Consider the following 16,025-nt stretch of genomic DNA (forward strand, 5'->3'; position numbering starts at 1 on the left):
CTCTCAGCAGCTTTGGGTGAATAAAGGTAATGCAGGCAGGTCTTGCAAAATGAAGAAACATAAATAATAATAAAACTGTTTCATTGATTTTCTTTGCAGGTTTACGTCCTGTTTGAGTCTCACTTTGCTCATATTTGAAGCTCATCATCAGAAAGTAAGAAAGCATACAAACTCTGAGAGGAATTAAATTAGACTCAGCTGACATGATGGAAAATTTGTATACAGAAGAGGAAGTGGAGCCTATACAACAAAGGCCGGTCAGACAAACATTTAGTAAATGCAGCTAGCAGCTGTGGTTTCCTGAGTGAAAGCTGATATCTGATGATTGTTGGCTGATATCTATACAAACCATCATGTTACAGAAACTGAAAACATTTCTACTCGATTTCCTCTTCACAACATGACAAACAAATATCAAATAAAAGCAAAACACAAAAGAAGATGAGCGAACTCTTCCTCTCGCCTGAACAACACATGAAACTGTGGACAGACCTGAACAGATTTGATTCTACAGTCAGTCAGTGAGAGGTCAAACTCTGTTAGTGTGTCTGTCTGTGATAGATGAGTGAAGGACTTCAGTGTTTGACTCAGAGACACAGATGAAGGCCGTTTATCAATGCCCAAGTACGCGAGTACGTACTCGCGTTCTCGGTGAGTACGTACTCGCCGAGAACGCACGGGAGCACGTACCGCCGAGAACGCAAGCACGGACTCGTGGGCCGTCTCTCAATTCTCAAATGCACGTGAGCACGGACTCGTGATTTGTACCAGCGTATGTGATGATGTCACAGGTCCGGAGTTTTTACTGCCGTCCCCTCCTAATTTAACTGTGAGTAACATGTTATGAAGCTTAACTTTAATCACAGCCAAACCGGTTTACTCAGGAACAAATAAAACACTGAAATAAACCAAACACTAACATTTAGAAGTGATCTAAGTGACTTATATATCATTTTAACCTCAGTAGTGAAACCTCTATTAATACAAATAGTGTACATGTACATACGTGTACATACCTTAATAAAAACAAGCAGGTGAGATGTTAGAACGCTTTTATTTCTATTCTAGTGGACACTCAATACTATAGACAGCTGCTGGAGTTTCTTTAACCTGAGTAGTGAGAAGACCGCGAGCGGGCGGGGAGGGGAGGGGGGGGGAACGATGTGCCGGGAGTCCGCTGTTGAGTTTTGGACGAAATGCATTCTGGGATATATAGCTGTCCCAAGTCTACACCGATGCATGCTCGATAAAATGGGCGGATCGAGAACACATCCGGGACTTTTCGCGTTCTCGGCGTGATGCGTGCCCAATTGGAACAGTACTTGGTCTCCGACTGATGACGTATCACGAGTACACGAGAACGCAAGTACGCACAAGTACGCATATTGATAAACGCCCGAAGTCTTCATGCATTGGTTTGCTGCCATGTGATTAACTGATTGGATATTTGCCAGAGTTTCACACAATAATGTTCTTTTTTCTTTTTCTTTACATCTCATCAGGATTTTTTTTCAATCAAACCTTTGTCACATGCAATGTTTACACCTGCAGTGAAATTGGATTAAATCGATTTATTCTTCTTTTCTTCTGGTTATTGGTTTCATTATTGGGGATTTTCTTTAGTCAAGAATTTCAAAATCCAGTGAAGCAGTGAAAAACATTTTGTTTATTTACAAACAAGCACAGGCCATTAAAAAAATAATAAAAACAAAAATGAAGGAAACGTATTTCTGCTGATGGTTTTAGTTCTTATTGCAGCAGTTTTATTTTTTTGTATTCATTTTTTTTAATCTCAAGCAAAGAGAGATAAATTTCTTTTAAAGAGAGGTAGGACAGTCCATCAGGTACTTTCTCCTGTCACACCTGCAAATGAGAGAGAGGAGAAGAAAAGAAGGAAAGAAAGGAGAGACCTCAAACACTGCAGGACATGTAATAACACCCCCACCATACTGTAAGTTAGTGATTTTTTACTTCAAAACAAGAAAATAATAGAGTCACAAACATACATATTATCACATGTACCTCTCACACTATTTATGCAAAAGCTTAAATAATGCAGTTGCAAAACATTGAAGGTTTGCATAAGAAATACCTGTGGGAAGTGACTGATGCAGAACATTGGGTGGCGCAGGTTAGAACCATATCAATGATCTCTTTTTGAACAGGGGAACATGTGCGAAGAACTTTTGATATGAAAGGAAGGTTGGAGATTGGCCTATGATTACCTAAAGCTGCTGGGTGTAGAGATGGCTTTTTAAGTAAAGGTCTAACTACTTCAAACCTGAAGGCCTGTGGTACATACATGATTATTAGAGATAGGTTGATCATATTTAAGACTGAAGCATTAATTAATGGCAGGATTTTGAGGAACAGAGGTTTCAGTGAAAATAAATAACATATAAATATAAATGTTTATTTTCACCCGTCTTATCTTTTACCAACTTGACAGATACAAGCTGAGTGTTTACCTGCAGTGTTTGTCCACAGACTGGAGAAAACATGTGACTGGATTACTGAATTCTTATTTGCTGGCTCTCTGAAGATGAGAGCCTGATAGATGACTTTACTCAGAATTGATGGCAGAGTTCTTCCTGCAGCAATGAGAAGAGATGAGGATTTGAATGTAAGACAAATAAGGTCAGATACCAGCTGGAGCTGAAGACGACTGTGAGGTTAAACTAAGCGAACAGCAGCAGCACGCAAGGAAAACAGAGGGCACTCGCGCACACTTTTCACGTATGTGTGTGTGATAGAATTTAGAAAACACAAAATTATAAGTCTGTATCATAATGTGTTCAGTTTTTGTGTTTGTTGTAGGGCTGTCAATGTTAAAGGTGTCATCACGAATAAAGCGATTACAATTTTTAATGCAATCAACCGCTCTGGAGCGCAGAAAGGACAAACTTTGGACAAAGTGCCCGAAATGCGTTGACAGAGCCATTTCAGGGATTTTGAGCCATTCTGCGCTCCAGATGGATTAATTGCATTCAATTTTTTTAGTTGCATTAATCGTGATGACGCCGTTAACGTTGACAGCTCTAGTTTGTTGGTTTGTTTGTCCATCCATCCATCCATTCGCTTCCGCTTCTCCTTTTCAGGGTCGCGGGGGGCGCTGGAGCCTATCCCAGCTGTCATAGGGCGAGAGGCGGGGTACACCCTGGACAGGTCGCCAGTCTGTCGCAGGGCCAACACACAAGGACAGACAACCATTCACACTCACATTCGCTCGCACATTCACACCTAGTGGCAATTTGGTTTATCCAATTAACCTATCCCCACAAGCTGCATGTCTTTGGACGGTGGGAGGAAGCCGGAGTACCCGGAGAGAACCCACGCAAACACGGGGAGAACATGCAAACTCCACACAGAAAGACCCCGGCCTGATGTTGGAATTGAACTCAGGACCTTCTTGCTGTGCGGCAACAGTGCTAACCACCGTGCCACCGTGCTGCCCCGGTTTGTTTGTACTTTGTTTTATTGCGCAAACTGGTTATTAGATGCCGCTCCAGTCAGAGAATCCCCCGCCACCCCGCCCCACCCCTCTCCTCTCTGTGCTGCAAGCAGCAGACGCACCTTGCAGTCGGATGGCGCCTTTACTCCCCACAAATGGGCAATAGAAAACTGATCGGTGCTCACACAATCCCCAAAATGCAGCAACTTTTTTTTTTTTTTTTTTTTGCCAATGTCACGATGCCGCCCTGGGCAATGACCAGTGTCGCCCATATCAAAACCTGCCACTGAATATGCATAACTATCACGTTATAACAAAAAAACTTTCAGGTTTTTACAATATAAATATTATTTTGTACGAACGTGATAATTATGTTGCTTGAACAATAACAATAACATTTTCACGTTATAAAATATCTTTTATTTTTCGAACATGATATATATGTTTACCTTAAAACATAGTGAAGTGGATGACAGTGCAGATCAGAGTTTGAGACAATGGCTCATTTATTGGAATTAGTTAAGTTCTATTTTATGCTTGGATTGGGGCATGGGGAGATTTTGTTATGACATGATAGTTATGCATATTGTAATAACATCATAGTATGTTGTTAGAAATTGCTAGAAAAATAAAGAAGTTTTCACAATATAATGTGATACAGCTCTATTTTTTTTCTTTTTTTTGCCTGGGTGGCAGCTCTATACTTCTGTAGAGTCCAGCTGGAGCTGAACAGGATTGTGAAGTGGTGAACTTCACAGAGGTGATTCAGAAGACTTAGTGAAACTACGCTCACTTTAACCTCGTAAACATCATTTTAAACACACCAGACAACCAGCAGATTCAAACCCACATGCTTCTTATTGTGATGTCACACTGCTTACCACTGTTCTCCTGTACACACTGGTATGTGAGGATAATACGCTCACCATGAAACACACAAGAGATATAACCCTGAGAAATATCATATATTTAACATACATTGATAATAAGAAAATTTCTTAAACATTTTAACAAATTTAGGTGTTGTGGCAGACCACTAGAAGGCTCCACTCACACCCAGTGTTGAAGAAGTGTGTTGAGTCGATGTGAGAAGAGTACTGATGGGTAATTCGATTCTTTTGACTGAATCGAGTTTTAATGAGTCACTCACCAAAGTGAATCGGGTTTTTTGAGTCATTTGAGTCACTGAGTCAGTTGACCAGAGAGTGCAAAAAATGTACATTTTCACTCAAACTTAATTTGTTTCGCTTTTCATGTAAATCCTACTGCTAAGATGAGTGATTGAAAAAGAAAAAGAACTACAACTAGCAAAAAAGAGCAAAAAAAGATTTCTAAAGGGAACATTTATTTTATTTTATTTATTTTTATTTTATTAGTATTTTCCTCAAATGTGTCAAATATATATTATATTTTCTCATCTAAATGTCCACTGAGCTGTGAGCCAGGGGGCGGTAATGCGCCCTAAAATTGGTTACCAACCAAGAAGAAGAAGAAGCAGCTGTGAGCCAGGAGGGAGTGAGTGAGTGAGTGATTCACTTATGCTATGATTCAGCACAGCAAGGGAGGGGGTGAGTAACTCAAATGTGCTGTTAGCATGCTAGCTGAGCGATGCTGCTGTGAACCGAGGAGCTATTGTCTTGATGTGAGCTTCTACTCAGGGTTTTTTCTTCCAGTTCAGAGCAGAAATGTTTTTGTTAAGAAACTGGCTGTTGTCCCCTCATAGGTTAATTGGATAATCCAAATTGTCACTAGGTGTGAATGTGTGAGTGAATGTGAGCGTGAATGGTTGTCTGTCCCTGTGTGTTGGCCCTGCGACAGACTGGCGACCTGTCCAGGGTGTACCCCGCCTCTCGCCCTATGATAGCTGGGATAGGCTCCAGCGCCCCCCGCGACCCTGGAAAGGATAAGCGGAAGCGAATGGATGGACTGGCTGTTGTTTTTTTCCCCACAATTTTAAGTATAAGCTAGATATATTTCTACTAATGGAATTAGTTTGCTAACAGCAACAGGGATGAGTCAGTGAGTCAGTTGGGCTTGTGAATCATGATTCATGAGTTAGTAAAGTGATTCTCGAGTATTGAACGATTCGTTCATGATTCACACACCACTAGAGAAGAGGAATAAAGCAGCAGTGAGAACTAAGAGCTCCATGTTGTCTGTTTACCTCCACAGTGTGAAGGAAATCTTTGGCTAAATGCCCCTGAAGATAAAACGATAGAAGCATTTCATGTCTGCTAACATGTGATAGGCTGAAGTTTGGGCCTCTAGAGCCAGTCAGTGACCTTCTACATATATCTAAGGTGGATATTTTGTATGTTTCATGTAAATAATGTTTCCTTGAATCACACAATAAGACACAAGTATTAAAGCAGACATTTCAATATCATATGTTACAGGATGAGACAAAAAGGTGTTTTGGTGTTATTGCAATGTTTCATCACAAGCTCTGAAGACGTTGACACACTTCATACCTGTTTGTCTCCACCATTTCATCAGAACTACAACCAGAATCAGATCCAGTAGACCCAGAAAAACCACAGCTGCAATGACTGGAACGATGGAGGAGGAGGAGGAGGAAGGCGGAAGAGGAGTAGAATGGGAGATGTGAGTGGTGATGGTTGCTGCTGTTGTAATAGAATCTGTGATTGGAAAACCCGCAGGAGACATGATAAAGCTGGGTCAGTCAGTTTATCATCAGCTCAGCAGATTGGCTTTAAACAAGAAGTGATGTCAGTGTTCTGACCTCTGACCCTCAGAAAGCTCTGAGGAGATGATCCAAACTCATCATTCGCACACCAGTAGAGACCTTCATCAGACTGCTGCACGTTAATGGTGATGTTTTTCTCTGATTTAGGTCTTAAAGGACGTCCATTAAAGAAGAAATAAGCTGCGGCTGTGCCACCAGTTTTCTTCTTACAGCATAGTGTGACATCACTTCCTGTTCTCACAGGAAGTGCAGGGATCTCCAGGATCACATCTTTACCTGAAGAAAAGACACAGAGTGATGTAGAGGTGGTATAACAGTGTGCTGTTAGTCTGATGATGAAATGAAAGACTTCATTACCTGATACAGTGATGTTGACTTCTTCACTCTTCTCTCCAGCTTCACCTTCACACCAGTAAACTCCACTGACTGGCTTGAACTCATCAAACAAACAGGATGAACCACTGAACCTCCCGAAGCCCCTCCCACCTGCTCCACATGACTCAGTCCCACTTCCTGTGTCCCTCTTCACCGTCCATCCATCAGAGCCCAGCTGACCTTCACATGTCAGAGACACTGAGGCTCCTGTGAAGAACTGCTGCAGGTTTGGACTGACGGTCAGAGAGACTGGAGGACAGACGGACAGTTTCTATCAGTGTTTACACTCAGTGTTTGTCCTGGACCATGGTGCACTGCATCTACTCACCTGCAGAAACAGTCAGTGCAGACAGCAGCAGCACACACACACCTGCAACAGGAGGTCAGAGGTCACTAAAGGTCAGAGGTCATTTAAAGACACTGTTAGTTTAATGTTACAGTCACATAGTCTTTGGCTGTTTCCAAATTCAGAGTCCGCATTTGTAGGCCGATTATGTCAAAGTGAGGCGATGAAGGCTGTTCAAATTCGAAGGCTTCTTCAAATGTAGCCCACAAATGCGTCCTCTGTCTCCCTAGATTTCAAGGATTGGTCTGGTGAATCCATCATGGACAGCCATATCCCAAGATTTATTGATATTCTAAGGTTAAAGAAATGTTCTGGGGAAAATTATAGATGGTCAGAGTGAAAAGGTCAAGAAAAAAACTTAAAAGTAGGTATTACGTTTTATCTGACTCCACTCCATCATCTCAGCCTCAGCTGGCAGAGGATGAACAGTCAGTGTTCTCAGTCAAAATATGTCTTATAACTAAACAGTGCAAACTGAAAAAATATGCTCGCAATCCTCTGAAGCAATGGGCAGTTATTCATATCTGTTATTTTTTAAACAAAAAACAGAGTTTTCCATCAGCATCCATTAATTAGACATAAAGTATCTGAATTTCAGGAGCAGGAACACAACTTCAAACAAACCAGTCTAAGTCTTATCTATCTAGTTCTACAAGTGTCTTCATTCTCATTTTTGTGCGAACATGGTTTGTTCTCATTTCCGTTTGTGCTTGTGCGAACACCTTTCGAGAAGGTCTTCAACACAGCTCATCACACAAGAGTAACATACTTTTACTCTGCCTCCCATTTGCTTACGATCACCCTCTCGTCCGTCAGTACATCAGATGAAGAACTACTCAGCTCGGCTTCATTGCTTTCCCTTTAGGGAATCCAAGAAACTCAAACACACTGAACGTCATCGCGGTGCTTCAGAGAGACCAAATGATGTGGACTGACCCAGGAAATGTTCTAGTAATTTTCTTGCCAACCGGCAGCCAGCAAGGTCACCCACCAGGAAGTAGATGGAAGTCAGTGCTGAACCCAGAAGCCACTTCATACCCACGCATCCATAAGGTCTCCCAGGTATCCTTTCATTAAGGATTTAGACTGGCCCAGTTTCAACAGCTTCTTAACCTTGCACTTCTGAATGTCAATCCAAAGTCAAAATTGCAGCTCCAACAGCAAAGGATACTGTGTACTTTATAGTTCCACCCACCCATCAGCGCCAGGTAGCAGGGGCAAGCTCAGTTCTGTGCACTTTCCTCCTAACACCATTTAATGTACAGCTGAAAATCAGTCTCTAGTTCCATGCTCTGCTGCTCCTCCATTCCTGTTTATCTCTGGTAGGCACAGGAATGCCAGCTTAAAAGTTTTCTATCTCTTCTTCCGCAAAGTGCACAAGCAAGTTTGGCAACAGGAATGCAGGTTCATCTCTGTCCGTCATTAGCAAAATGTAGCAAGCTTCCTACCACCGAGTTGCCACTTTTTCTTCATCTATCACTGCGAAAAGCAGCAGGGGCACGAACAGTGCAGGGGAGAGAACACAGGTAGGAAAAATAAAGCACTAAACACAAGATCCAAACCCTAACAACTAATACAAAATCAGAAGAAACTAGAAAACAACAACAATAAACTCAAAAACGCTGGGTCACCGACCCAGGACCATGACAGCAGCATGCTTTTAGGCACAGAGATGCCAGGTTCTCTTCCCTCTATCCCTCCTTCACAAACACAGTAGCAAATTTTTCTACCACTGGGACGCTTGTTTTTCCACATTGAGCTCTCCAAGCCGACCCACGGTTCTAACAGGACCCAAAATGTGATTATCATCTTCTCTGAGTAATTCTACTAGGCTGTCTGCCGGATTTTTGGATTATCATTATGGAAGGTCAGTCTTTCAATTCACCCAACCCTTCCAAAGCTGCTTACCATCGCCTCTGTTAATTTTAGAAATCGGCACAGTAGTTATTGCTACCTTACCCAAAGTAGCCAGCCAGATGCCCCCTCTCCATCTTCTACTCCAAGACAAACTTTTACGAGCCGTCAAGCCATTACCTCAAGTCTGAAAATCTCTGCATGCATCACTGTCATAGCTTCAGTTCAGAGTCAACCAACTTTGCTACCTGATTGAGGGTTCCCCACATTTATCTATTAAGGTCTTTTGTTGTCCTAAATTTCCTTTGATCCCTTCTCCCCCCATTCCATTTTCTCACCATTTTCCTAGCTCCACTCCACTCAATGGAATCCTCAACCACCTTCCTGAGGCCATGGCCTGCTCATCTTCACTAGCCTGTCTACCAGTTATATTCCACTCCTTTAGATGTCAATGTCACTTGGCGTTCTCTTTCTCTGCACATGTATTTTGTTCTGTTTTCCTTTTCTCACCCCAAATGGTTGTGGTAGATGGCCACCCCTCCCTGAGCCTGGTTCTGCTGGAGGTTTCTCCCATTTAAAGGAAATTTTTTTCTCCCTTTTAATAGAATCATATGATTGTTGAGTTTTTCTCTGTAGGTATTATTTTGGGGTCTACCTTCCCTCCCTCCCCTTTTTCAATTCTTTCACTTCTCATTAGTACATGAAGATCTGCCTGGCCCAGAAGCTGCCGCCAGTCCCCTCCGAGGCCCTCCTCAAATTGCAGCTAGATTCATGTTTAAGCCATTCACTTTTATATAATAAAAAAGCTGTCAAACCTAAAATGAGGACGTGGGCCCAGCTAGCGATTTTCACCACCTGTAAGTCACAACAGTAAGGACACCTGCACCAATGATTTGACAGAGATGAGTGTGATAGCAACCTTGTATAATGTTAACAAAACTGCAAAGTTGAAAATAGATTTCAGCAGGTATGATCACACCTGTGATTGTGCAAATTGCAGAAAGAGAGGGACAGACTGTGCTGCAGCGACTGTACAATCTTGCCTTAGTGGGTCAATCATCAGTCACAACGTTGCACATAATGGGGTTGTATGGAACTGTGCATGACTACAGCATGCACGTGAAAAGCCCACCTCCATAAAGAGTTCCATTTAACTTTTATTTGCAGGCTTAAGTTAGAGCAGGGCGATATAATCAAAAATATTTATCACAATATACATTTGAAAATTTGCGATAATGATAAAATTGACACTAGACAATAGTGGTGCAACGGATCAAAAATCTCACGGTTCGGATCGGATCACAGTTTTAAAGTCACGGATCGGATCAATTTTCGGATCAGCAAAAATAGAAAAAAAAAAGACAAATTCTACTCGCCGTTTACTTATTTAAGTATTTTTTGCCTATTAAAAAACATTCAACTGAAGACTCATTCCACGCACTTATATAAAAACAAATTAAGGTGCAATATGGACATTATGGACCATGCTGGGCAGCCTCTGCATCCTCTGCACACGGCCATAAACAACCAGAGGAGTCTGTTCAGTGACAGGTTGCTTCTCCCAAAGTCAAGGACCAGCAGACTTAAAAAGTCCTTTGTCCCACACGCCATCAAACTGTTTAACTCCTCGCTGGAGGGGAAACGGGGACAGAGGAGGGGGGAACAAGTAGCTGTAGTGCCTTTTCACTGTGCAAAAGCTTTTGTTAATATCCAGCAGTGTAATAGACTCACAATACTTGAAATGTGCAGTTCCCTTGTATTTTTATTCCTATTTATTCTATTTATCCCTTTTGTATTCTCTGTATTTATAAATGTGTATATATGGTATATTTCTGCTCACATTCTGCAACTTCTGTCGGTGCTGTGCTACTGGAAACTGAATTTCAGTTTGAACCCACCTGAGGGATAAATAAAGTTTCATCTAATCTAATGTAATCTATAGGGCAGTGCAGGGCTTTGTAGCTACCACTCCGCTGTGATATAACGAGCGGTCACGGTCACGTGGCTTTCCGTTGCCCTGGAGCTCCACCCATTTGTAGTTAGAGCAACAGAAGATGCCTGGGACAGTTCAGCCATAACTTTAAACTTCTCCTGCTCATACATGCTTGGAACGATCTTGTCACACTGAAGTGGACGCGCAACGAGATATCATAGCGTGGCGCAAGCACGTTCATCACAGTTTAAACCCCTTGTTTTGCACAACAGACGACGGCCTCCCGTCTGCAGCTAAACACCCCAGTAGCTTTAGTAATAGCTTTAGCCTGGTCGGACTGGGCAGCAAAGGGCTGCTTAAATGCCGCAAACTCCTCTGCTCCGCTACTTGGACCGCTAGCGCTGACCATAACTACCGCTTGACAGACTGACCACGCGCACCATACGCATACTTTTTTTTTCTTTTTCGAATCTTCGGATCACGTACATACCGAACCGTCGAGTGGGATCGGTTTGGATTTCGGATCAACCGTGATCCGTTGTACCACTACTAGACAAAATGCTTTACAACTCAACTTTATTAGTGCAAAAAAAAAACCCATCTGTTTTTTATGTGCATTAAAGTCATATAAAAATGTAACAGTGCAAATTCCTCGCTGACAGTTTAACCAAAAGGCATTTCCAGTGGAAATTGGCCGACATATTCTCAGCATAACCACGTATAATATCCACAAAACTTAAAAAGAGGTTATACACACACAACACGGTAATATTATGTTGAAGCACAGTACGTATCACTCCGCGAGGCGCCTGCCTACGGTAGCCGTAATGCTCCGACAATCCATCAAGCTGTGCGGCTTCGTAGCTTAGCAAAGTCGTACTAAAACATTTGACAGATTTTTGAGCGCCGTGTACATAAAATCGTTTCGAGGTCAGTAAACACAACCAGAATTCATACATAAGGCACACGGGATTATAAGGGGCACTGTCGATTTTCAGAAAAATCAAAGGATTGATTTTAAGTGTGCCGTATTTTCCAAAAAACACGTGTAACTTATGTAACACTGGTGGTGCAATACTAGTAGTGGGCATGTAAGACCTGTTAGTGCTACTTCTTGCCTTCTTTGCATGTAGTACGGGCAGTGTAGTTACCTTTAACCACAGTACGAGGACAGAAGGGAAATATGGGCCAGATCAGACAGGTTCTAGATTCGTAGGAGCCAAGGGTGTATGACAACAGAGGACTTGTACACAGCAGGTGTAGAAAACACAATTGCATTTATTAGCAATTATTAAAATTTAGCAGGTTGTGCACATTTAACAAAAGTAGAGCGCGCTTTTGAAAACAAAATAAAATAAAATAAACCCCACAAATGGTCGGCCCAAGGATATATTGTCTTTTGTGTCCTTTTTTAAAGTCAATTTCAGTCAGTCAATGTTCAATAGTCACTCAGTGTGTTTGTAACCAGTCGGGTTACAATCTACCAGTTCATCCGGCTCTTTGGGCTGGGCTCGCCATCCAGTACTGGAAAAGGGATCCTCGATTCTTCTCAGGTCCTCAAAACCAATCCAATCCAAATAAGCAAAGGAAAAAAAACCTGACCTGGGGACCAGGCCAGAACACAGTAGTTCAACATTTAGCTATCATGTCTATAACTTATTACTACTAAGAGTTGCTTGTAGTGGTTCTAAATTTCTTTCAAAATATTCTATGTTGTACAACAAATTATTCTAATTTCAAGGGCAAAAAGTGCATAGGAAACACACATTTAAAATAATACAAAATAGCTCAGCAGTGCATTAAAACACACATTGGCTTGAGACTTATCAAGTTTCAGCTAAGTAAAGTGCAGGTGAAGGCACTTAATTTCACGTTGCTAACACTCAGTGTGCAGAACTATAATTAGCACCATGAGAAAAGTGAACATGTGCTAACATAACAACTTCGCACAAAACCATACATTATACATCAATACCACAGTAATATGACATGAACCTTTAAAGAACATTTCGTATAAAGTGCAGCAGACTCAGTGCTAATGGCTGTAGCCTCGAAAAAGGCACTTTCATTGCAAAATGGCTAGCGGAAGTTAGCATTGAGCTAGCGCAAGCAAGTAGCATGCTATGCTAGCGCACGTGCACTGCCTGGGACTTACCATGTGAAGCAACAAATGCTACACGGGGCTTCACAGTGATCACGCTGGCTCACGGCCTCTGGAATACAGTATCACTCTTATTATTTCCACCGAAAACAGGACTTTTACTATCCAGCTAGCTTCTTCACCGCACGGGTAACCGAATCTTTCACCGTCTATGTCTCTGGCGTTTCTGACTGGCACACGCAGGCACACACAGGTGTCTGAGCAGCGCACACAGACTGGGGAAGGGTCAGACCGGCCAATGATTGGTCGCTCAGTGGATCTAACAAACACACTCCACAGGACTAAGTCCTGCCCCCACACCATTTATATATTACATATACATACGTACATATTAATTAAACTTATGTTTACATGCTTTTTATCAGTATTTATTATATTTAAGTTCTTTTTATCAATATTTATTACCGTTATGAAATTAGTATTTTAATCAAAAGAGTATTAATATTTATGCTTTTAATCCCGTTTTTAACCCTGGGTTACACACGGTAATAACGACGGCCCGCTAGCATGCTCTGCCAAAAATAGTGCTTTGTTGTGTATCTGACGGACGAAAGCTAAACCAGTTCCACACCACTGAAGTTGCAGCATTTTTACAAACCAATTCTGGTTCATCCGTTTGATTCAACGATCCACTTTCGCCCTTCTCATTCTCCGTCGCCGTCATGCTTTTTCTGCCATGTGTGTATGAAAACAAAGGCAATGCGCATGCACGTTTTACCAATATTCTATCGCGATATATCATTTTCTTATCGTTGCCCAACATTATACCGGTATTACCGTGAACAGTATGATATGGCCCAGCCCTAGTTTAAGTTATGTTTCAGTCCCACCACTTTCTCATAATCAGAAAAATAACAAAGATGAGGAAAACTTGACTCTAAAGTCCAAAGACATCTTGCAGTAGTTTATTAGATTCAGTCCACATAATGGAAAATCTGGTGTTAGAGGAAATAATGTGTTCTGTACATAACAGCAGAGATATAATCAGAAGAATCTGCTACGCGCAACAAGCAGCTGTGGTTTCCTGACTGAAAACGTTTGATGAAAAGAGGCCATCTGTATGTTCTTCATGTTCAGTCATCATGTTACAGACGCTAACTGGGCATGAAGCTTCAACTCACAGAGTCAGTCCAGATTACATTGTGGACATTGCTGCATTAGTCCAGAATAAACCACTGATAGGTTTTCAGTTTTCAAGAGAGACATTTTAATTAGAGTAAAAATACGGTTTCATCCAGCATGTTTGAAAATCACTTTCATCATTTGGTGCCTCTTAATGCGAGTGAGTTTAAAGTGTGAAAATCATTATAAGAAAATAAAATCTTGTCTCAGTGTTTGTCCTACTTCATGGTTAACTATCGAATGAAACCAAAAAGACCAAAGAAAAATTCTGGTCACCTAAATGAGACGAACTGGACAGACTTCATTTTAAAGGAAGTATCAGCTCAGTCAATGTAAACTTCCAACTGATAAAACTATCTGTTCTTTCTTTAGTGTGTGAAAGATGCTATAAATTAATGGATATGAATGAATGAGTTCGACTCACCTAGGAGCAAAGACACAAACGAAGTCTTCATGTTGTTGGGATGACGACTGATGGCAGAGTGACACCTTCAGCTTCACTACTTCCCTGTTAACATCACGAGCTCATCATGCTGCTGCATCTTTGCTGCAAGGCTGATGCAGTGCTGTGATGAACTGCATTAGATGCGCTTATGGAAACTCAAAAGAAACATTAGTTAATAACAGTAGAGTTTGTTTTTTTCATTTAGTAAATAATACAGAGTCTTTTCCTAACGTGACAGCTCATTGCCTTTTTATATGAAAAAGGAAGAGTAAATCAATACAAAATAATACAATGTCTCAGTCCAAACACTGCATGACAGTGAACCTTTTGTTGCTTCAATAAAAGCAACAGTGAAACTATGAAAACACCTCACTACACAGAAAGGTGCATTAATATCAAATGAATACCATGGAGGGGAAAGCAATAGAGAACACGAAATAAACACCTTATCATGTAGTCGGGCTCACCTCAACGCATGGCTTGGGCTTTGGAACCATTGTCCTAGAGAGAGGCTGGACTCTGTCTCAGTCTGGAATTGCTCTTGGTGAGAGGCGGCGGGCTGGAGGGTTTGGCCGCCTAACCAGTTTGCCTAACCAGTCTACATCTGTTTTATGGACTTAGTGAGGGAATTCGACCGTATCCCTTGGGGGTACTGTGGGAGGTGCTTCAGTATGGGGTGTCTGGCCCATTGCTATGGGTCATTCAATTCTTAGACAACCGTTGCAAGAGTTTGGTCCACACTTTGTCACTGATTCTGTTCCTAATTTTTATGTACAGAATTTCCAGCCATAGCCAAGTGGCAGAAGGTTTGGCTTAGGTGGTCTCATAGTCTCACCTATGAGACTGTGACACCTCACAGATGATGTGGTTCTGTTTGCTTCATTGGGTGGTGGACCCCAGATTGCACTGGAACAGTTTGCAGCCGAGTGTGAAGCGTTGGGAATGAGAATCAGCAGCTCCAAATCTGAGGCCATGGTCCTCAGTCGGAAAAGGGTGGAGTGCCCACCCGGGGTCAGGGACGAGCTCCTGCCCCAAGTGGAAGAGTTTAAGTTTGATAGATGGATCGGTGCTGCGGCAGCAGTGATGCAGACGCTGTATCAGTCATGGTGAAGAGAGAAATGAGTGTAAAAGCGAAGCTCTCAATTTACCCATCAATCTACGTCTCTACCCTCACCTATGGTCATGAGCTGTGGGTAGTGACCGAAAGAACAAGATAGCGGATAAAAGTGGCAGAAATGGGCTTCCTCAGAAGGGTGGCTGGCCACTTCCTTAGAGATAGGGTGAGGGGTTCAGCCAACCAGGAGGGCCTAAGAGTATAGCCAGTGTTCCTCCACATCGAAAGGAGCCAGTTGATAAGGATGCCTCCTGAGTGAGGCCCCAGGGCAGACCTGGAGAGATTTTATCTCTTGGCTGGCCTGGGAACGCCTTGGTGTTCCCCCAGACAAGCTGGAGGAGGTGGCTGGGGAGAGGTTCGGCATTCGGATGAAGATGGATGGATGGATGGATGGATGGATGGATGGATAGATATCAATATAATAAGCATCAAAAGTAAAAGTACTTTTTGTCCAGAAAGATGTACCTACTGCACATATTTAAGGCTGAGCTCACTTAAAATATGATAAACACACACA

The 16,025-nt window shown here is 42.1% G+C and overlaps 1 protein-coding gene across 1 annotated transcript; it reads right to left on the reverse strand.

The window, feature by feature from the left end:
• Positions 1-1,411: 1,411 nt before the first annotated feature.
• LOC120434756 lies at positions 1,412-14,404 on the reverse strand. Its single transcript, XM_039603091.1, has 7 exons — positions 14,374-14,404; positions 6,862-6,903; positions 6,516-6,782; positions 6,195-6,434; positions 5,923-6,090; positions 2,469-2,591; positions 1,412-1,863 (listed from the first exon to the last, which is right to left on the reverse strand). Exons 1-7 carry the CDS (start codon positions 14,402-14,404, stop codon positions 1,841-1,843), a joined length of 894 nt encoding a protein of 297 aa, XP_039459025.1. The 3' UTR covers positions 1,412-1,840.
• Between the last annotated feature and the right edge of the window lie 1,621 nt (positions 14,405-16,025).

The sequence above is a fragment of the Oreochromis aureus genome, linkage group 3, assembly GCF_013358895.1.
Source record: "Oreochromis aureus strain Israel breed Guangdong linkage group 3, ZZ_aureus, whole genome shotgun sequence".
NCBI classification, from domain to species: Eukaryota; Metazoa; Chordata; class Actinopteri; order Cichliformes; family Cichlidae; genus Oreochromis; species Oreochromis aureus.

Excerpts from the sequence above, each read along its gene's own strand:
- LOC120434756 (XM_039603091.1), bottom strand. The coding sequence starts at position 14,404 with ATGAAGACTTCGTTTGTGTCTTTGCTCCTAG. Across the intron at positions 6,435-6,515 it reads AGTCAACATCACTGTATCAG|GTAAAGATGTGATCCTGGAG; the intron begins GTAATGAAGTCT and ends TCTTTTCTTCAG. Across the intron at positions 2,592-5,922 it reads GAAATGGTGGAGACAAACAG|GAAGAACTCTGCCATCAATT; the intron begins GTATGAAGTGTG and ends TCATTGCTGCAG.